Source organism: Pinus tabuliformis, chromosome 1_2 (genome assembly GCF_031772625.1).
Source record: "Pinus tabuliformis cultivar Carrire ecotype Pingquan chromosome 1_2, CPIR1, whole genome shotgun sequence".
NCBI classification, from domain to species: domain Eukaryota; kingdom Viridiplantae; phylum Streptophyta; class Pinopsida; order Pinales; family Pinaceae; genus Pinus; species Pinus tabuliformis.
The window spans coordinates 785,664,814-785,686,977 of record NC_142298.1 but is presented as its reverse complement, the minus strand read 5'-3'; the positions used below and the strand labels follow the sequence as shown (position 1 = coordinate 785,686,977).

General features: G+C 39.7%; 2 protein-coding genes across 2 annotated transcripts; one reads left to right on the top strand and one right to left on the bottom strand.

Annotated features, from left to right (window-relative positions):
- Positions 1-4,021: 4,021 nt before the first annotated feature.
- Positions 4,022-4,894, bottom strand: LOC149208226 (putative receptor protein kinase ZmPK1). The gene has a single exon (XM_089398273.1). It carries the CDS (start codon positions 4,892-4,894, stop codon positions 4,022-4,024), a length of 873 nt encoding a protein of 290 aa, XP_089254399.1.
- A 3,600-nt stretch (positions 4,895-8,494) lies between these two features.
- LOC149208225 (uncharacterized) lies at positions 8,495-8,989 on the top strand. Its single transcript, XM_089398272.1, has one exon. It carries the CDS (start codon positions 8,495-8,497, stop codon positions 8,987-8,989), a length of 495 nt encoding a protein of 164 aa, XP_089254398.1.
- Positions 8,990-22,164: the final 13,175 nt, after the last annotated feature.

The window sequence follows — 22,164 nt, the reverse complement described above, 5'->3', positions numbered from 1 at the left end:
ATATTCTCTCCTTACTTTTGTAAATAAGTTTCTTCACCTATTTGACGAGTAACTTGCAAAAGTTTCTTCACCTATTTGACCAGTAACTTCATCAATTACTTCTCCTAAATCTTTTTCATAAAAATGTGATATATTTATGTCATCTATTTTCCTCATGTCTCGTACGTTCTCAACATTCCCAACCTCGTCCCAAATTCCGTCTCAAATGTGACAAATATCATTAACTCTCCAATGCATTCAAATTTTAGTTTTTTTGTTTTGTTTTCATAAGCGCATTAACCCAATCATGTGCAATGCCATTTATCATGGCATTGATGATTGAAGTGACTTTAGTTTTTTTCCCAACATTAACTGGTATTAACAGGTTTTATAAAGCAAATTTTGACTTTAGAGTTTTGATTAATGAGTTGGACGAATCTATTACAATAAAATATTCCCATGAAACAAGGGAATTGGAGGTTATTAGAGTGGTCAGTTCATGTGCCATGTGTTGATGATGGTAACCATTTTGAAATCACATTTTCAGTAATGTACGTTTGCGAAAGCAGATATTGTCATTTGGCAAGATATTTTAGAGTGTGCACCTAATTGAAATAAAAAGTTGGTTACTTTGATTTTCTTGATTGAATAGAAATTATGTTTTTAATGTATATATTGTATTTACAAATTGATGACATTATATTTATCTATATATATTATTCAATTAATTTGCATTATTTCTAAAAAAGAATTAGATTATATCGTTATTTTCTTAAACGTACATTTATATTTTTTCTAAAATTAGATCTTGGGATTCAACAAGGGTTAGTTTTCTTTTTTTCTCTTTTACGTACATTTATGTAATCCAAGGGATTGTTAGGAGTAGATGAGACAATGATATCATTTCCTTGAGACACTTCCATTGTCGAAGCTTTTGGTACATTTGTAGTTCCCTTGTTAGTATCCAAGTGGTCTGATTTGTGGGTACGTTTGTGCTCACTCATTGACGGAGCCAAAATTATGTCAAAACCTTTTCCTGGTTCGATCAAGAGGTGAACTTCCTCTGTAGAGGGATGTAATTGTTGTACATGAGGCTAAGTTGAGTTTGAAGAAGTTTCTTTCGTCGTAGGTGTCATTTGTTGCTAAGTGGTATTCTTATTGTGATTTGTAGTAGTCTTATGTCCTTTTGATCCCTTCGAATCTTGCAAGCCATGGTTCGTTTTCTTAGGATCTTGGTGGGTATTGGATCCTTGCAAAAAGTGGCAAGCATCCTAGAGATGTCTAGGCTATTGACAAGTCCTACAGTGAAAAACAATATTCTCATCATCCACTGGTTGTGAATAAACCCTACCCCTCCAATTGAGGAGGATTTTATACAATAATCCTTTAGTGAGGTCCATTTCAACACATATGTGAACGAATGTGATAATTCCTTTAGCCATCCTATCATTGCCAATTTTGATGTAGTGACCTATTACATTACCCACATTTTCCAAAACATATGGATGAGACAAATGGATGGGAAGGTTAGGGAGACTTACCCAAATAGGAGTTACTATTGTTGATATGGAAAGATGATTAAAATCAGGGAACCATGGTTTAAAAAAGAGGTCGGAGCGACCCCAAAACCAAGGTCCTTGATCCAAAACCTTTTGTCGGTCCGCTAGATTTTCGAAGAACACAACAACGAAGCCTTTTGAGAAAAAATGTAGCACAATATTCTGATATAAATTATATTTCACCCACTCCTGAAGGGCAAATGTTGAAGGCAAAAAGCCATTAAATCAACAAATAAGCATTTGTCATTCAGAATCTGCAACCAGGAATCTACATATCACGGTTTCCACTTCAAGAGATAGCGTTTATGTTACCCGATCTTCCACAAATGTCGGTCCTAATAGACCTTTAGGGTTTGGTGGTGGACGTCCAAACTTATGAACATCCTTGAAGGACTTGGATTAGGATGAGGAGGAAAAACCCCAACCTTTAGCTCCACCCCTTACTCTTGAAACCAAATAGATCATAGCGTCCCTAGTTATGCCATACTCACTGAGGGTTTTCTAATCCTAAAGTTGTCAACCTTCAAATAAGAGGTGAAAATTGTCATGGGGTTCTCACCCAATCCTAAATCCTAGTTGTAAGTGTGGAGAGGAGATTTGTGGCTTTGACCTGTAGAAAAAGGGAACCTCCTAATATTAGTTTCACAAAGATGGTAAAATTTGCTAGATCTCGGGTAGTAACCTCCTCCTAGGAATAGAAAAACCTTGCAGAATGGAGGTCCTTGAGAGTTGAGGTTTTCTCTAGCCTAGTGAAGGCCTTGCAACGTTCCCAACAAAATCATTTAAACATAGTTTTGAGTGATCCGACAATGGCACAACACTAGATCCAATTTGAGCAGCAATGGCGTTCTCTTATGAATTTTGGGTCAATGTTTCATAATCAAGCCCATTGCAACTTTCGTGTTGCATAAAGCCAAGATCTCTGCAAGGGTGTTGATCTTCAAAGACAAGAGCTGCCTTGTGGCCATCCCACGCACCTGCAGGTCTTGTCCTATAAACAAATATTGTGGTATTGCATTCAACAACTCTAGCAACTATCGTCGGCCTCCCATGCTTGTTTGCAAGCATTCAACAACATTCAACTTCAGGGGTCCATTCCTTGTCAGCGTGAAGGAGCCCTGAACAACTTATGTGGTTGCGGAGGATGAGTTGAAGCATAGAATTATCTAGGGTTTTCAGAGCTTCATCCTAGTGGAAATTTTTTGTTTATACTTTGTACAATTTATTTTATTTTATTTATTTTGGTTAGGTAAATATCATTTTTTATAGGTTTTGAATTTGTGAATGAGTGTTTTAACTATTCAAAGTCCTATGTGCTAATAAAAAATATTTTTTAATATTTTTTAATTTTTAAAATTTTATATCACTCTTTTGAATTTTTTTATTATAAAGATTAACAGTAATTTTCCAATTAAGTTTTTAGAATGTTATTGAAGAATTAATTTCTTATTGAAATATAGTATTTTTTGTGCAGTACCTAATTTACCACTACCTTCCTTTAGGGGCAAGGTCCATTAGTGTTGTGTTCATCTTATCTTACGATGGAATATTTGATTCTTACAATCTACATTACATGATAAGCATTATTGTCCTACTTTGATGCCAATGTTGCTTGATTTTATGCAAACCAATCATTTGTGCCATCATTTGAAGACAATTGCTCACAAGATTGTTAGTGTTTGAATTTTGGTTTTTGCCATTTCTTTTTTGAGCCTTATTCTTAGGGACAACACAGATTCCCGCTTCATTGGAAAATCCAACACCAAATGTTTATGTTCTCACAATCAAGACCCTGAGCTGGAGAGAACACACAAAATGTGTTTGTGTGAAGACGTTTTGTACTAAAATTGTGGACTTTGAACAACCTTTTGCCACCTACTCGCATTCTACAAGTGAAAATGTTGGATAGAGAAGGAATTCATGGTCAAGTATATTGTTGATGCATGTAGGTCTCTATCTCTTTTCTCAAACCTCTATGCTTGAATAACCTTTTGCCACCTACTCTCATTCTACAAGTGAAAATATTGGATTGAGAAGGAAGTCATGGGAAGGTAGATTTTTTATGCATGTAGGCCTCTATTTCTTTTCTCAAAGCTCTATGCTTGTAATCTCTCTTGGATTCAAATACCAAACCATAGGATTCTACATTATATATACTCCAAATGACATTAAAGGCCAAGAGGCTCTATGATAAAGTTCAAAACAGGGCCAAAACAATGTTTTTATTGTCACCAAATTCAAGCATGACTACCATTTACATCATGGTACCTAAAGCATTGAACCCCTTTAATTCACTACCTTCCGTTGTTTGCACAACTAAAACCATTTTCCTTTCTTTCTCTTCTTTCATTTTCTTTCTTTCTTTTCTTCTTCTTTCTATTTCTATTTCTATTTTTTTTTTCTTTTTATTTTTATTTTTTTAGTTAGGCATTTTCCCAATGTTTTTCATTTTCTAGCATGCACGTTTCATTTATGTATTAATTCTAGGGAAGTTGAAAGCTATGATCGAAACTCTGCCAGAGAATCCCGCCGCTCCCATTGTATACCAAGAGATTGCCTTTGGGACTGAGCAACATGCGCGAAGCGCCTGTAATGTTTGCAGACCAAATGAAGAACCCATCTCTTTCTCCATCATTCAGCACCAAATTTCCGTCTCTGCTGACAACCAGGTTCGCATTACTTGACACTGGCCTGTTCCTATTGGTACACCAGACGGTCGTTTCGTTGTAGTGAAGATAAACAATCGCCAGCAGAAAAGAATTTCCATCCAGTGAACAGAATTTAAGGCCAAATTTGCCTCCTTCGCTCTCGAGGATCGATTGAGATGAAGTATTCGAAGCAGAAAGGCTGGACACCAGAAACGTGCCAGCCCTCAAACGTTGGCTTGGCAGTACTGTATCAGTGGGATGATCGAAACTCTGCCAGAGAATCCCGCCGCTCCTATTGTATACCAAGAGATTGCCTTTGGGACTGAGCAACATGCGCGAAGCGCCTGTAATGTTTGCAGACCAAATGAAGAACCCATCTCTTTCTCCATCATTCAGCACCAAATTTCCGTCTCTGCTGACAACCAGGTTCGCATTACTTGACACTGGCCTGTTCCTATTGGTACACCAGACGGTCGTTTCGTTGTAGTGAAGATAAACAATCGCCAGCAGAAAAGAATTTCCATCCAGTGAACGGAATTTAAGGCCAAATTCGCCTCCTTCGCTCTCGAGGATCGATTGAGATGAATTACTGGTTACAATTGGATTTGTAGAGAAGAGGAGACTGATCTCATGATTTGCGGCAGAAACGGTAGAGAGTAAAGTAGAGCAGGTGAGAAAGAGCAGGGCGTTGCTCCGAAAATTAGCCATGAATGATTTCTCAGAAGCAAGAAGTGCATTTCAAGTTCCCTAAATATAAACATAACAATACAATAAATGTGATGCAAGGTTATCCACACGAGGACAATGGTGGCACAAATAATAATCACCGTGGTTGACTCATTTGTGTGTTCAGAGTCCGTAAAAGTCGAAAGTATTTGTGCAAGTGGATTCCGTCGCCATGCGGACGAATATTTGAAAGACTTTTACGCCCACTTGTCTTTGAATTTCGAATTTGTATATACATTTCTGCTGGGTCTTCCTTGACTTGTCATATGTAGCTGAGATATTAGGTGTATCTGATCTTGGTAGAAAATAAAGTGTATAGTTTTAATTTAAACATGACTTTGAGATTCAGCTTTTGATGTGATGAATTTAAACATGACTGTGAGATTCAGCTTTTGATTAGTAAATTCACACTATTCGATCATTTGAATCAACTTAATGAGTTTAAATTGTTGATAAAATTTATTAATATTTTATTAAATTGTTGATAAAATTTATTAATATAATTAAAAATACGATACTTAAAATTTTAAAGTTTTCGTACTTAGTTTTATATTAATTTAATATTTTGTTTTGTTTTTAAATTATAATGAATTAGTAATATAAAACTAATTTAATATTTTGTTTTGTTTTTAAATTATAATGAATTAGTAATATATTTAAATAGTTAAAGTAAAATTTAGAATATTTTTCTTGTTATTACTCTAATAACTGAAAAGTATATGCAAATAAATGGCTTATATTAATAATTATCAATTTAGTAAAAGGAGAGATAATTATGTTCAATTATATTAATTTAATTTAATGATTAATAAATTATATTTTTTTATATAATATTAAATTGTAATTAGAATAATATTTAGTTTTTATTTATTGCATTAAAACTGAGTGCTATGGAAAGCTATACGCTCAAATTGATGATTATTTTAAATATAATAATAAGTAATATTTATAATTACTATTAAATTTTGGAGTAAGAGGAAAAAATATTTTTAAAGCTAAATAATATTAAAAATATATATCATTAAATTGATAATAATTTTAAATATAATTATAATTAACATTAAATCACTATTATTTAATTTTAAAATAAGATTAAAATTTAAAAAAATTTCCATAAAAATTACATCATAAATTAAAACTTATTTTACTAAAACATAAACATAAAAAAGTTGGTTAGCAATTCAAAACTCAAAAACAAATAATAAAATTTAAATTTTTTCTCTTTATAAATGGCTAACCTATCATATTAAATAACAATAAACTCATAATGACTATCTAATAAATTTTGCTGTATTTGATTAGTAATAATAATAATATCAAAGATTTTTCTAAAATAATACAACAATATTCTTAATAAAACATATAAATTTAATAAATAGTTATCTATTAATAAAAAAAAGCTACATATAATAAATTAGTTAACAAAGTTAAAATATAAATATAATATATAATTATTAACTCCTAGACATAAGAAAAAAAATAAATTCATTTATAGATTAAAATATTTTAAAATTATTTTTTAACTTGTCAAAATAATTTTTTAATAGGTTAAATTATAAATACAATATATAATTATTAGTCAAAATTTTACTAAACATAAAAAAATATAGAAATTCAATGGCTAAATATAACATTTTAAATTTATATAGAAATTCAATAGCTTAATAAAGCATTTTAAATTTATATAGAAATTCAATAGCTTAATAAAGAATTTTAAATTTATATAGAAATTCAATAGCTTAATAAAGCGTTTTAAATTTATATAAAAATTCAATAGCTTAATAAAGCATTTTAAATTTATATAGAAATTCAATAGCTTAATAAAGCATTTTAAATTTATATAGAAATTCAATATCTTAATAAAGTACTTTAAATTTATTTATTAAGTTCAGTCATTTCATTTTGGTGAATTTCCAATAGAATATTAGAAATTTTCTTAAATTTTATGAATCCTTAAAAAAATTATGTATCTAAAAAAGTTAAATTTAAAATTCAATTGTAAACTAATTTGATAGAAAGATAATACTTGAAAATAATGGAGAAATGAATGTTAAGGTGTTTTGATTTGGGTTGTAATTAGGAATTAAATCTTATTTCTTAAGAAGTTGTTTCATCTCTCTAACTAAATGTATATGTATAAGAAATAAGACATGTATTGTTTGATTTGTCAACTTAATGAGAAAGTCAGCGTTGTGGCAACTTCAGGGGCTCCTCATCTGAAGACTGCAAATTTCATTCACCTGTTTGTCTTCCTATTTTTTAGTTGGTATTTTAGTTGGTATCAGAGTGAAGGTTGTGAGGTTAGGCTTTGGATCTAATTGGCGAAGTTGTAACATCATAACTAAAGAATTGTGTGTGTGACAGAGGCACATAGAAGAAGCATTGTCACTCCGGGAAATAAAGTCGAGACTTCGTTTTTTTTGTCTTACTGTCTTTAGCGGCAGATCGAAGATCACTGCCTATCACTGTGATGAGGTTGAGATTAATCCTATCATTGTTGTGTTGACTGTTAACGTGGAAACAACAGATTAACTACGTGAGGAAGCAGTGTGAAGCCACCTTCGTGAAGCCAGATCAGTAGCCACACATGCATCATTGTCAAAGAGTTGATATGAATGCTTGTGAAAACGTCTTTTGTCAATCCTTATTTGTGGTAGCGACCTTTCTAGGCTCGAACTGAGTCTGGTATATTTCGAGTTGTTTTAAAGGCCAATCCAAGTTTTGAGTAATCGTCTTGGCCTATTGTGTCTGCTGAGGAAAATTTAGACAACAACATGGTTGTTAGAAGTTGACTTGAAGGGTGATGATGCATTGAACCAGAAGTTGCCCGTGTTGGATGTCCCTTACAGGCTGAAAGTATAAGCTTTGCAGTGAGAAACAGGCATGGAGGGGTCATTAAGTGCCACAGTGACGGGCCACGGAGAGGTTAGGGTAGAGAGCCGAATTCTACCCACAAAAAGTGTTGAAATGTGGAACTATCCGCAGGGAGTGTGAACTACCAACGAGATTGGATAGTCAATTTTGATATATGGGATCAACGCAGGTGGATACACAGTGAAAGGTGCACTGAAGAAGGGAAATTTTCGGAATTGTAAAATTGTGCATTGCAACGCCCCCTAGTAACATCGAAAGGCGCATTGACTGACTCTAGAGCGTTGACATCTTCATCTCTATTGATGATTTTTTCCTCTTCTTTCAGACTCATTCAACTCAATGCATGGTTTATGCAGGAGGAAGATGTTATGTTTTTTTTAAATTCAAGCTTTGCAAGAACTCCAAGCTTGTGCGCAACCTCCACTAGATGATTGACTCTCGCCACGAACTTCATAAGAAATGATGCAAAGGTCCCCAGTGCTAAATCACTGGCTTTAAATTTGGCAATTTTATTTACCTCTATCGAAAAAGGGCTTTGGTGTTATCCTTTCCTATTTTGTTTGGAGTTTTTAAAAAAAGGGCTTTGATTTGTTTCTTTTGAAGTGCCATATTTTTTTTTTAAAAAGAGGCTTTATTTTCTTTTTTAATTGAGTGGATAATTGAGCCCTATTTGAAGTAGTTGGAGGTGCTTCTGATATACATTGGGAGATGGTGAATCCACTAGCAGAGATATACATGAACGAAGCTAATAAACTAGATGGCATGAACTCTGTGAACTGGAAATTCAATCTACAAACATTCTTGGAAGCCTATGGCATTTGGACCATCACAAAGGGAGAAGAATCAAAACCTGTTGTAGGCTCGATCGCTGCATCAATTCAAGTCTGGGAGAAGCGTGAGAACAAAGAAAAGGTATTATTAAGAATATCTGTGAAAGATAATATAATTCCTTATATTCGTGATTGTCAGACCTCTAATGTGACCTGGAATGCATTGAAGGAGTTGTATGAAACTAAAAATACAAATCGAGTCCTCTTTCTGAAGAGTAAGCTCTTGTATATTAAAATGGAAGAGAATGAATATGTTAGTGCATTTATTTCCAGAATTAAAGACTTGAAAGATAAGTTGGGAGATATAGGAGAATCAGTACCTACTACTGATCTTGTGACAATCACCTTAAATGGAATGTCAGAGGACTATTAGATGTTTATTACAGGTCTTGCAACAAGGGAGAAAGTACCAAATTTTAAGGAATTGACAAGTATATTGTTGTAAGAAGAAGAGAGGCGCAAGAATTTGAAGCCTCAGAATCCAGATTTGACACATGTGGTGAAGAAAAAAACCTTCAAAGGGAAACAAGGAGGAGCAAGTAAAGGTGGAAACTCATCTTAGAAAATTCCATTTCCGATAACAAATCAAGGTATGTCATCTATGGATGAATCACCCAAACAAGAATCACTAAGATTCATTGTAACACAGTTCATAGGCAAGGAGTTAACTGGAATAGTTGGAGAGCTGGATTGAGCGCACGAAGCACTCCCAAACCTTGAGCAAACCCCATCTGTATCACTCTATGACCACCTCAGGGGGGGTTCGGCCCCCCCACCCTTTGACCCTTTTGTCTTTGGCAGTCTTCCTTCTAATCCCTCCAACACCCCATCCAGCTCTCGATCCAAGGTCAACAGCAAAGCCTCGGCAACAAACCACAACCCTAGAGCCAATGGCTTTGCATCCGTGGCGAACATTCCCAGTCAGAATAGTGCAATAGGCCCATCCCCTTGCAAACCCCTCTTGAAGAAAACACCCACATTGATCATCGAAGATCCTTGGATCAACGAATACAGAGATCACATGAGTAAAAATGCCATAATATCCTGATTCATGGGAGTTTGACTCAATGAAAAGGCTCTCTGCTAGTGGATAAACCAGAAGTGGAAGCCTAAAGGGGACTATGAACTTCAGCTGGGGTCAAGGAGCTTTTTCACTGTCATCTTCGCTCACAGGGATGACAGAGATCACATTTTCGAAGGAGGCCCATACTTTTACAACTCTGCAGGACTCTACATGATGTACTGGAGACCCAACTTTGCTCCAAAATAGGAAGATTTCAAAAAAGTTCCAGTATGGATCAGACTCTACTCTCTGCCTGTTGACTACTGGAATAAGCGCATCTTGGAAGCCATCGGGAATCAGCTGGGAGTCTTCGTCAAAACCTCAGATCTCACATCTCAAGGTAAGTACACTACCTACGCTAGAATCTGTGTTTACATGGATGTATCAGGACCCCTCCCAGGCCATATTGATCTGGTCCATAGGGGAGTTCATTGGAAGCAATCCATTGACTATGAAAACATCCCATTCAGATGTCGGACATGCCGACAGCATGGACATCTTAGTCATGGTTGCCCCCTTAATCAACCCCCACCACAACCCCAAGCAGAAAAGGTGGATAATCCACCCCCAGGATTCATCCCAGTATCAAGGAAGAACAAAGGGCAGAAGGGAAAAAATCCTCTGAAACCCTCCACTAACCCGACCCCCACCCAGCAGAATAGCTTTGAAGCACTTGGCAACCTTGATCCAAATCAGAACCCTCTGGAATCTCCCGCCCCCATTGTTCAAGATCTATCCATGATTGTTCAGTTATCAAACCCATCAAACACTTCCATCCCGAACCCTGACTCACACCAAGCCCAGCCACAACAACAAAACCCACAGCCCCTTCCTATCTAGAACAATACAAGCCCTGCCTTATTGCAACCCCCTCCCTGCACAGAAACCCATTCAGACCAGCCATCCTCAACCACTCCCACTAATCCTCTGGAGGAGATCATAGGCGACCTAGATCTCCAAAAGGTCAATGAGCAATGGTCCAAACTGGGAGTGGATGCCATTCCCCAGGAGCATTTGGAGAAAATAGAAATGGCATACCTGCAGTTGGAATATCTCAACCAGAATGCAGCCAAAAAGCAATGGGGAAACAACAGCCAATCGGGCATTCAAGCCAACCTGGATCTGGACCAATACAGGCCGAAAGGTTCGGGAAGAAAGAGGGGGCGAAAATCCACAAAACAGAAAATACAAGAACTCGGCAGGCGCCTAATCAATGAAGGAAAAATCAGGGCCTTGGTCCTATCCACTCCAAAGGTTACTCAATGAAGATCACAACCTGGAACATCAGGGGGCTAAACGGTACCTCCAAAAGACGAATCCTAAAAAACCGTCTTTTCTCGCAATCCCCAAACCTTATTCTTCTTCAAGAATCCAAATGCTCATCCAACGGCATAGAGACACTTAAAAAACTCTTTTCAAAAGGCTATCATTGCATAAGCACAGAAGCCATTGGGCAAGTAGGAGGGCTACTCATGTTTTGGAATAAAAGCAAGTTCTTTATGCAGAATGCTCTGTCCACTAAGCATTCGTTATCAGTCATCTTCAACATGCTAGAATCAAGGCATACGATATGCATCACCAATGTGTACAGACCTCAGCGGATCCAGGAAAAGTTCAAGATGCTGGAAGACTTGGATGAGGTCCGACAACACCATGGGGAAAATCACTGGATCTTAGGTGGTGACTTCAACATGATCACCACCCTAGAGGAAAAGAAGGGAGGCTTAAGAAGACTGGATAAAGACACGGAAGCATTCAACACCTTCATAGCTACATCTAAACTCATTGATGTCCCCACAGTCAATGGTCTGCATACTTGGAACAATAAGCAAGGGGGAAATAGGCAAATTGCATCGAGGCTCGACAAGTTCCTTATCTCAGAATCCATCATGCTCCAAAATCTAGATATGGAGGCCAGCATTCTGCCTATTGGGGGATCTGATCACTGGCCAGTGCAGATTCACTTCACCAATATGGACAGGCCTCACAATAGACCTTTCAGATTCGAGGCTTTTTGGACAGATCACCCAACATTCATGCAAAATATACAGAGCTGGTGGACTCAAACCACCATAGAGGGCGATAATATCATGTACATCTTCCAGCAAAAGCTCAAGATCATCAAAGCCAATCTCAAACGCTGGAACAAGAACACCTTTGGCAACATTTTTCAAGCCAAAAGAGAGCTCGAGGAAAAAATGGCGGGCCTCCAACAAACAATGATCAAGGAAGGGCCCACTGATGAAAGGTTGGCTCAGGAATCAAACCTACAAAGGCAATGGGAAGAAAGGCTAAGACAAGAAGAGCTACTTTGGAAACAAAAATCGAGGGTGCAATGGTTAAAACATGGAGAACGCAACACAAGTTTCTTTCATAAGTCAACCATTCAACACAGAGCCAACAATCGTATTCTATCCCTCAAAAAAGCTGATGGCACTAAATTTTATACCAGGGAGCAAATAGGAACTGAACTTAACTCATACTTCAATTCACTTCTCAAAGATCCCATTCATGATAGAACCCAAGCCATCAGTGAAGTCATCGGTGCTATCCCCCCCTTAGTTACGGAGGAGCAAAACTCCCTTATTTTAAGAGAGTTCACTAAGCAGGAGATTGAAGTAGTCGTCTTCACCATGGCTACTGACAAAGCTACCGGACCAAACGACTTTACAATTAAATTCTTTAAAGCTTTCTGGCCCATTATCAAGTCCGACCTTTTCAACCTTATAAAGAACTTTCACAAAACCAAGAGAGTGTTGCCTGCAATCAATGCCACCTTCCTCACCCTAATTCCAAAATCTGATCAAGCTGACTCACCCGACAAGTTCCGGCCCATAGCCCTTTGCAATGTCATATATAAAATCCTATCCAAACTGATGGCTAACAGACTTAAACCCATCCTCCCCTCAATCATATCTCCAGAGAAATCAGGATATGTTGAAGGCAGGCAGATCACCGACAGCATAATCCTCACTCAGGAGGTTCTGCATTCTATCAAAACACAGAGGATTCCAGGTATGCTCATCCAGCTTGACCTTTCAAAGGCCTTTGATAAAATCAGTTGGATCTACATAAGAGCAATCCTCCAGGCTTTCGGCTTCAGTCAGATTTGGATAAATTGGATAATGGAATTGGTCTCGGGAGCATTCTTTTCAATCATGCTGAATGGAGGGCCCCTACAACCCTTCCTTCCATCCAGAGGTATAAGACAAGGAGATCCCCTGTCTCCTTTTCTCTTTGTTATTATGGCAGAGGGTCTGGGAAGATCTCTATCCAAAGCAAACCAGAAGAATCAACTCAAAGGCATCAAACCTGCACCTCATAGCCCCACAGTAACGCATCAACAATTTGTAGATGATACAATGCTCATGGGCTCCCCCACAGTGCAGGAAGCTCGAACCATCAGCAAGGTGCTAAAGACCTTCTCGGAGGCCTCAGGTATGGAAATCAATCTCACAAAATCCAAACTGTTTTTCTTCAATACTTCCATTCCTATGCAGAGAAATCTTAGCAGAATTCTTAATATTCAGAAGAACTCCCTTCCAACCAAATACCTTGGCATTCCACTCTCGGAATATGCCCCCAAATCTGCAAACTAGGAAGCCCTCCTTAACAAAATGAAGGCCAGGTTAAGTAGTTGGACTCATAGAGCCCTAAACATGGCTAGCAGACTGGTTTTGGTCAAATCAGTTCTTCAAACTATGCCAGCCTATCTGTTCTCGGCCCTAGCGGCTCCTAAAGTTGTTTATAAATCCATTCGAAACATCTAGCGGTCCTTCCTCTGGAATGGAGCTTCTAAGAAATCAAAGTGGGCTCTCCTCAAGTGGACAGACATTTGTAAACCAAAATTGGCGGGAGGACTAGGCCTAAGAGATCCTGAAATCCTAAGCAAGGCTGTAGCAGCGAAAATCTGGTGGAGATGGGTGGAAAATCCTAATTCCCTCTGGGGCACCTTGTGGAAAGTGAAGTACACGAATCAAGTCAGGGACAAAGACCTCATCAGGCTCACTGGCAACACTCAAGGATCCCCCCTCTAGAACAAAGCATGGGAAAATCGACATATTGTTCAGAGGCACAGCTTCTGGGAAGTGCACCAAGGCAACACCGCCCTCTTCTGGGAGGATGCCTGGCAGCAACTCCCCCCCCTGGACCACCCAGATTGGACTACTCTTAAAAGGGCCATGCAAGAAGCAGGGTTGGTAACTGTAGTAGACTACTAGCAACCTATGAACGTAGCTACTACATGGAAAAAATGGCTATCAAAAGAGCAATGGCTCACCCAAGACTGCCATGTGAATATAGACCCTCTTTTACAAGACCTAGATCAGCGAAGAATCCTCACATCAAATAAAGAGGATATCCTTTGGTGGGGAAGTAATCCTAAAGGAACCTTCAACCTCAAAGAAGCCTACAAGATCATGGTTGCCTCTCCTGACTCGCAACTGGACCCCAAATGGCATGCTCTTTGGAACAAAGGAACCTGGCCCAAAATCACCCTTTTCTCCTGGCTGGTCTTGCATAACAGAGCACTCACATGGGACAATCTTCAGAAATGGGGTTTCATAGGGCCTTCCCACTATGTCCTCTGTGAGAATGATTAGGAAACTCTCAATCATATTCTCAACACTTGCCCCACTGCCTGCTCTCTTTGGGATGACATGGCCATCGTCTTCAGACAATCCGACAGAAGCAGGAACTCTATCTGTCATTCACTAAGCAACTGGAGATCCTCCATATCCTCCAACCCTCTGGTCAACAGAGCTTGGAATCTCATTCTGGGAGCCATAGCATGGATCCTTTGGAAAGAGCGAAATGCAAGAATCTTCAAGAATTCGGCGATGGCAGTGGACATGTTAAAAGGAAAGACGTGACAGCTCATCACGGAGTCGATCAATGTCATGGGTATATTGCAGCCAGAGGGAAGCACATCTCCGAGTGACCAAAGAATAATCCAGATCCTAAATCTCAAAGCCATGACCATTCCTACTGGAAGGAACCAGGCTTCAGTTGCTATGTCGCAGGATAAGTGGTGTCTGCCTCCATTTCAAACATTCAAGCTGAATTTCGACGGGGCGTCAAAGAAAAACTCGGGAAACGCTGGTTACGGTGGAGCAGTCAGGGATCATGCCGGTACCATCCATCTCATCTATCATGGCAATCTTGGCGTGAACACCAATAACGTTGCAGAGCTAATCGCTCTCATCTGAGGCATCACCCTGGCTGATCGCTACAGACTTCTACCTCTGGTGGTGGAAGGAGATTCAGAGATTGTCATCATGTTGTTGCGAAAACTCCAGACTGGCACCCAGGTGGACAAGATAACCCCAAGCTGGAGGCTCTCGACAATCCTGAGGGACCTACAAGGCCACCTCAGCAATATTCAAGGTGTCACCTTTCAAATGGTTCGAAGAACAGCCAACAAGTTGGTCGATGCCTTGGCCAATGCTGGCATTCAGTCCAATCTTGAAGACTATCACATCCTTTGGCAAGATTTGGAGGATGGGGAAATCAAAGCTACGTGCAATACCATTAACAACTTGGACCTTCGGGCCATGTAAACATGCAGAGCATGACTGTCACTGTTTTTCCTTGTTTCTTCTATGTATGCATCTATATCGATAATTCTACCGGATGTAAGTGTACTATTAGAAAATAGACACAGAGTATTCGCTGGGTTCTCAGACCAGGCCCAGGCAGTTTTGTAAAGGCAGACACAGGGAGGTCCCCTCGACTCCCACTCTGCATTTTGTATTTTACTGTATTCTATTAATATAAAGTCCCGCTTAACCTTACAAAAAAAAAGGTATGTCATCTGTCAAAAATGACTCCAGAATCAAATGTCTTTATTTTGGCAGAAGTGGGAATCTAGCCAGAGATTGTTATAAGAAGAAAAGTGATGAAGCTAGGCATAATAAACATAGAAGACATTCAGGACATTTTGCAGGAGAAGGCCTGAATTCTGATCTCAAAAATCTTAAGTTTTTTATGTCTAATGTTGTGTTGTCTGTTGAAACAGATGATGTTAATGCTTGGTTTGTGGACTCTGGAGCTTCGATTCACATGACATGCAATAAGGACTGGTATGAAAACTTCAAGGAAATAAGCAATGGCAAAAGCATTTATCTTGGAGATGATCATGCACATCAGATCATGGGATATGGATATATTCCAGTGACCTTACCAAATGGCAGTATCAAGTGCATTCATAATGTTATATATGTGCCTGGGATCAAGAAGAATTTGATTTATGTGTCTACAATTACATATCAGAATTTGAATGTTGAATTCTTCAAAACAAACTGCATAGTGAAAGATTTGCTAGACCACTGCAAACTTGTTGCTTCAGGAGTCAAAGTTGGAGGTTTGTATAAACTTGATGTCACCAACAAGATTCATCAAGCACTGACTTCTACAACTATGTCAACAGAAAGCCTTTGGCATCAAAGGTATTGTCACATCAATTATCATGATTTTTTATTGTTGTAGAAACAAAGAATGGTTGAAGGACTCCCTATGTTAAAGAATGAGTACGCTGCTTTTGAAGGTTGTGCATTATGAAGAAAGAGAGCAGCTTGAAGTGGAAACTAGATTTTTGGCTCTGCAACTCTCTGACCTAGGGTTTTGGATCGTAGTCTGTGCACTGTTACCCACTCTGGCAGGGGGCAGTGCCCTTTTCACTGATCTAAGGCAGTGGGGGCGTGCCCTAGCCCAACGGATGAAGCAAGCGAGGGCAAATGGGGCCCCTTCCTACAAACAGATAATGATGGACAAAGGTAAAAGCCCTTTGGAAGGAGTGCAGATCACAGGTTCAGACACTACAGGAAAAAATGAGCTTAGCAAAAAGACAAAGCTAGATGGCAATACAAAGGAAACCCAACATCCAAACCAAACAAAAGGCATCAAAATTCTGGAAGGAAAAGACAAACCAGATCCCAATCGAGAGCAGGAGGAGCAAGAAAGAAAACCAAAGAAGCGGAGGCAGCTGAAACCTCCCCCCTAAACAGCTCCGATCCAAAAGGACTGGCCACTGAAGACAAACAACATAGAGACCAAGGGCGCTGCAAGCCAAAAACCACAGAAAGCCTGAGGGTTATCATTACTGACCCGGAACTGCAAGCCTACAGGGATCATATGGCTATTCATGCAGTGATCTGCAAGTTTATGGGCTTTTGGCCCACAGAAAAAGCTTTATGTCAATGGATCAAGCTAACTTAGAAGTCGAAAGGAGATGTGAAACTCCACCTGGGGGCCAAAGGTTTTTTCACAGTTGTCTTTGCAAACCTTGAAGACAGATACCACATCTTTGATGGAGGCCCTTAATTTTTTATGCCTCTGCAGGCCTCTACATAAGACCCTCGAAACCAAATTTTGCACCAAAACAGGAAACATTCAAGCATGTTCCTGTTTGGATTCGACTGCTTTCCCTCCCCATCGACTACTGGAGACCGGCGGCGTTCGAAAAAATCAGCAACAAGCTGGGCACCTTCATCTAAGCTTCCAAAGCTACCCTCCAAAAAAGGTACACCTCTTATGCTAGAATCTATGTTGAAATGGACGTTTCAGGTGCTCTTCATGAAGGTCTATGGTTGGAATATAGAGATGACGTCTTCTTCCAAGCCATAGACTATGAACAAATACCCTTCAGATGCAGAAAATGCCATGAACACGACCATCTGATCTAGGAATGTCCCCTGCATAAACCCGTAGAGAATACTAAGGATCTCCCAAGCAAAAAATCAGGACGGTTTCATCCGACCCACGGGCAGACAACGAACCAACAGAAGGAACCAACCGAAGACAGGAAATACCAACAAAGGGTCTATGAACTCATTTGAGGTGCTTGGAGAGGAAAATGATGCAGATGAGGATACCCAAACACCAGCATCAGAGCAGAAAGTACCGGAAATGACCAATCAAAACGCCCAGATGCCGACTCCAATCTCAACTGATGACTTTCTCCTAGATCCAAGATTGAGGAAAGACGCAGAAGGGGACGAGGAAATGACATTAAGTGAAGTGGGCACAGAGGATCAGGACCTAAATGACACTCTAGAAAAAGAAGGAATGGACCTTAACACCATAGTTGAGCAATGGAGACAAAAAGGAGTGGATCACATTCTAGAGGAAGAGATTGACAGAGTCAACTTCCTCTTCCTATCAAGGCAGGACGCAGCCCTGAGAGGGCAGAAAAGGGGTCTGGGCACGACAAAGGGACTGGGCATCAAAGCACAAAACCTACACCAAACACATTCTACTGCAAAACACAGAAAGAAACAGGGTAGAAGAACAAACAATGAAGCGCTCCATGAGCTCAGCCAAATGCTCATCAACTCGAGCAAGATGAAAGCCCTTGAGGCTTTCCCATTCTACTCATAATACTTGTTTAAATATGAAGATACTCTCATGGAATGCAAGAGGGCTAAACAACCAAACCAAATAAAGATTATTGAAAAAGAAAGTCAAAAGGGAAAATCCGGACATTGTTTTCTTGCAGGAAACCAAATGCTCCAGGCTAAAGATGTAAGGGATAGGCAGGAGCCTAGGAAAGAGAATGGAGCACATGGAGGTAGAAGGTAATGGTCTGAAAGGGGGCTTAGCCATCTTCTGGAACCCCCACTCCCTACTCCTCCTAAATGCCGAGGCCTCCAGATCTTTCATTTCCCTAGAAATGCAGATCCTGGGAGAAGCTGGCACATACTTATTCACAAATGTTTACAGCCCCCAAAGGCAGGAGAATAAGCTACAGCTGCTGGAAAACCCATCCAAGCTGCAGCAAAGACACTCTAATGCTAAGGCCATCTATGGCGGCGATTTCAACATGATTACCTTTGTGGAGGAAAAGAAGGGAGGGCTTCGTACCCTAAACAAAGATGTTGAGGCCTTCATTTCTTTCATCAGAACAGCTAACCTGGTGGACATCCAACCCAAAAATGGCATTTTCACTTGGAATAATAAGAGAGGAGGAGACAGGCTTATCACACCTAAGCTTGATCGATTTCTAATCTCGGATACCATTCTCCTTGAGGGAATCACGGTGGAATCTGATATTATTCCATCTGGAGGATCGGATCACTGGCCCATCTCTTTGAATGCAACTATCTTTGGTACTCCTAGAAACAGACCTTTTCGCTTTGAAAAATTCTGGCTCAGTCATCCGCTTTCACCACAAACATCCAACTATGGTGGAACGAGCACTTGGACGTTAAAGGCACCAAAATGTTTAGGCTCCAAGCTAGATTGAAGCACCTAAAGGAAAAGCTACGAACATGGAACCAAGAGGTTTTTGGCAACATTTTTGAGGACAAACAAGCCCTGGAGGATCAGATGGCTCTAATACACAATAATTGGATCAAGGGGGACATCTCCCAGAACTCCATTAACACGGAGTGTGACCTCCTGCAAAAGTGGAATGAGAGATGTCACCAGGAAGAGACATTATGGAGACAAAAATCCCGCATACAATGGTTGAAAGAAGGGGAGAAAAACACCAATTTTTTCCATAGATCAGCCATGGATTATAGGTGCACTAATAAGATAACCAAGCTTAAGGATGAACAGGGGACCTCCTTTCAGTCTCATCAAGAGATTGCCTCCATCCTCAGGAACCACTTCAGTCTTATTGCCACAGAGCGGACATCAACATATAAGAGGCCATCAATGCAGTGATAACCTCTATTCCCCAGCTGATCACAGAGGAGCAGAACAAGTCCTTAGACCACCCGGTTACCCTTCTAGAGGTAGAAGAGGCAGTCAAAGACATGGCCAATGGCAAGGCTCCAGGACCAGATGGTTTCACCATTGAATTCTTCAAAGCATGCTAGGACATTGTGAAGCAGGACATATGGGCAGTGGTCGAGGACTCTAGAAGATCCTCCTCCATACTCAAATCCCTAAACTCCACTTTTATTGCTCTCATCCCCAAGGAAGAGGCTGCTTGCACACCTTCTAAATTTCGACCAATAGCTCTCTGCAATGTGCTGTACAAGATCATCTCCAAAGTCATGGCCAACAGGTTAAAGCCTATTCTCCCCTTGATCATCTCAGAAGAGCAGTCGGGTTATGTGGAAGGTCGGCAAATTATGGACAATGTCTTATTGGCACAGGAAATGATCCACACCCTTCAATCTCAGAAAAAGGCTGGAATGATCCTTCAACTGGACCTCTCAAAAGCTTATGATAAGGTCAGTTGGAATTATCTTGAAGCTATTTTGAAAGCTTTTGGTTTTGCACAGTGTTGGATCAGTTGGATCTTGGCCATGGTCAAATCTCCCAGCTTCTCTATCTTGGTCAATGGCGCCCCTTCGGACCCCTTCTTCCCATCCAGAGGCATTCGTCAGGGTGATCCTATCTCCCCTTTCATTTTTGTTATCTTAATGGAAGGCCTGAGTCGCATCATTAAAATGGCTAAGGATAGGAATGTCATCAAAGGTCTCCAACCCCTGAGTCATAATCCTGCAACCACTCATCAACAATTCGTGGATGACACCATGCTGCATGGTACCCCTTCAGTCAAGGAAGCCCAAGGTTTCAAAGCCATTTTGAACCTGTTCAGCCAAGCATCTGGTATGGATCTTAACCTAGATAAATCCTCTGTTTTTTTCTTCCATACGCACTTGGCGGTCTAGAGGCACCTCACTAATATCCTAGGGTTCAAAAGATGCAACCTTCCATCTAAATATCTTGGCATTCCTCTCACTGGCAAGCCTTGGCAGAAACTCCACTGGGAGCATTTGCTCTCCAGGCTAGAGGACAGGGGAAATTATTGGACCAACAGAGTCTTGAATCTTGCAGGAAGACTTGTAATGACTAAGGCGATTCTTCAAGCCATTCCTCACTATATGCTTTCTATTCTCCCATCTCCAAAAATGGTGCTCTAGAAAATTAGGAATATTCAAAGGGCCTTCCTTTGGTCGGGCAAAGCGGATAAACACAAATGGGCTCTTGTAGCCTGGGCTAAGATATGCAAACCCAAAAACCTAGGAGGTTTAGGGCTGCAAGACCTGGACACTGTTAACAAAGCTTGTGGAGCCAAGCTTTGGTGGCGCTGGATCAAGGAACCCCATACACCTTGGGTGAAACTATGGAAGGCCAAATATGCCGAGAATTGGAGAACTGAGGATCTGATCAGAATGACAGATGCCCCTGAAGGTTCCCCTATTTGGAATTTTGCCAGAGCTAACAGAAACGTCATTCAGGATCACTGCTTTTGGGAAATTCGCAATGTGTTATGAAACCAGCTCACAAAAATATAGAAAAGATAGATCAACGCCTTAGAATTCAGCCTCTTCGAGGGGGCAACCTCCTTTAAATTACACAAATGAATGATTCCTTGATGATTCAAATGAAAAAACCTCCTTTCTATATATAGGAGTCTAAGGAGTCACAATATAACCCAGCCGACCTAACAATAATAATATAAAGGCACAAAAATAACAATAAAGGGATTCTATGGGGCACAGTAATAACAATATGGGGACAATAGGGGCATAACAATATTAATAAGGGATACAACTACAATAGTAATGGGGTAATCACTAGTATTATAGGGACCTAACATGCCCCTCTCCTTCAAAAAAGTGTTGTCCTCAACGCTTGAGTAGTTCTGGATGCTTCTGTATAAAATTCTCATCCTCCCATGTGGAATCTTCAGCGGATAAGTTCTTCCACTTGATGAGATACTCCGAAATTGATCGATTTCGTAGCTGTCGAGTTCTTGTTTCTGTGACTACTTCCGGTTCCAAAATAATTTTTCCTTCCTCGTCAAGTTCTGGCAATATTGTTTGAACTGGGAGCTTGTCTCCTATAACCTTCTTTAAACATGAAACATGGAAAACTGGGTGCACTCGAGAAGCTGCAGGAAGCTCCAATTTGTATGCCATAGTACCAATCTTTTGCAACACCTTGTACGGACCATAATACTTTGGTGATAATTTATTATCCTTCTTAGCTTGCTTGAGGGACATTTGTTTATATGGTTGTAGCCGTAGGAATACCCAATCACCTACATCAAAACTTCTTTCGTTGTGATGTTGATCTTCCTGTTGTTTCATTCTATTCTGCGCCAACACGAGGTTATCCTTTAAGAGTTGGAGGACTTGTTTTTGATGCTCGATGTGATGTTCCACTGCTTGAACCTTAGAATTTTCTCTTAAATATGATGTGATGGATGGTGGCTGATATCCATAAAGTGCCATAAATGGGGTCATTTTTGTTGCTGTATGGAAGGAAGTGTTATACCACCATTCAGCCAGAGGCAACCATTTGACCCATTGTGTCTGTTTATCAGATACAAAGCAACGAAGATATCCTTCCAAACATTTGTTTACTATCTCAGTTTTCCCATCAGATTGAGGATGATAAGATGAGTTATGAGCTAACTGAGTACCGAGACAAGAAAATAATTCTGTCCAAAAATTTCCAGCGAAAATGGGATCTCTGTCACTTACAATAATATTTGGGTTTCCATGTAGCTTTTGAATTGTTTC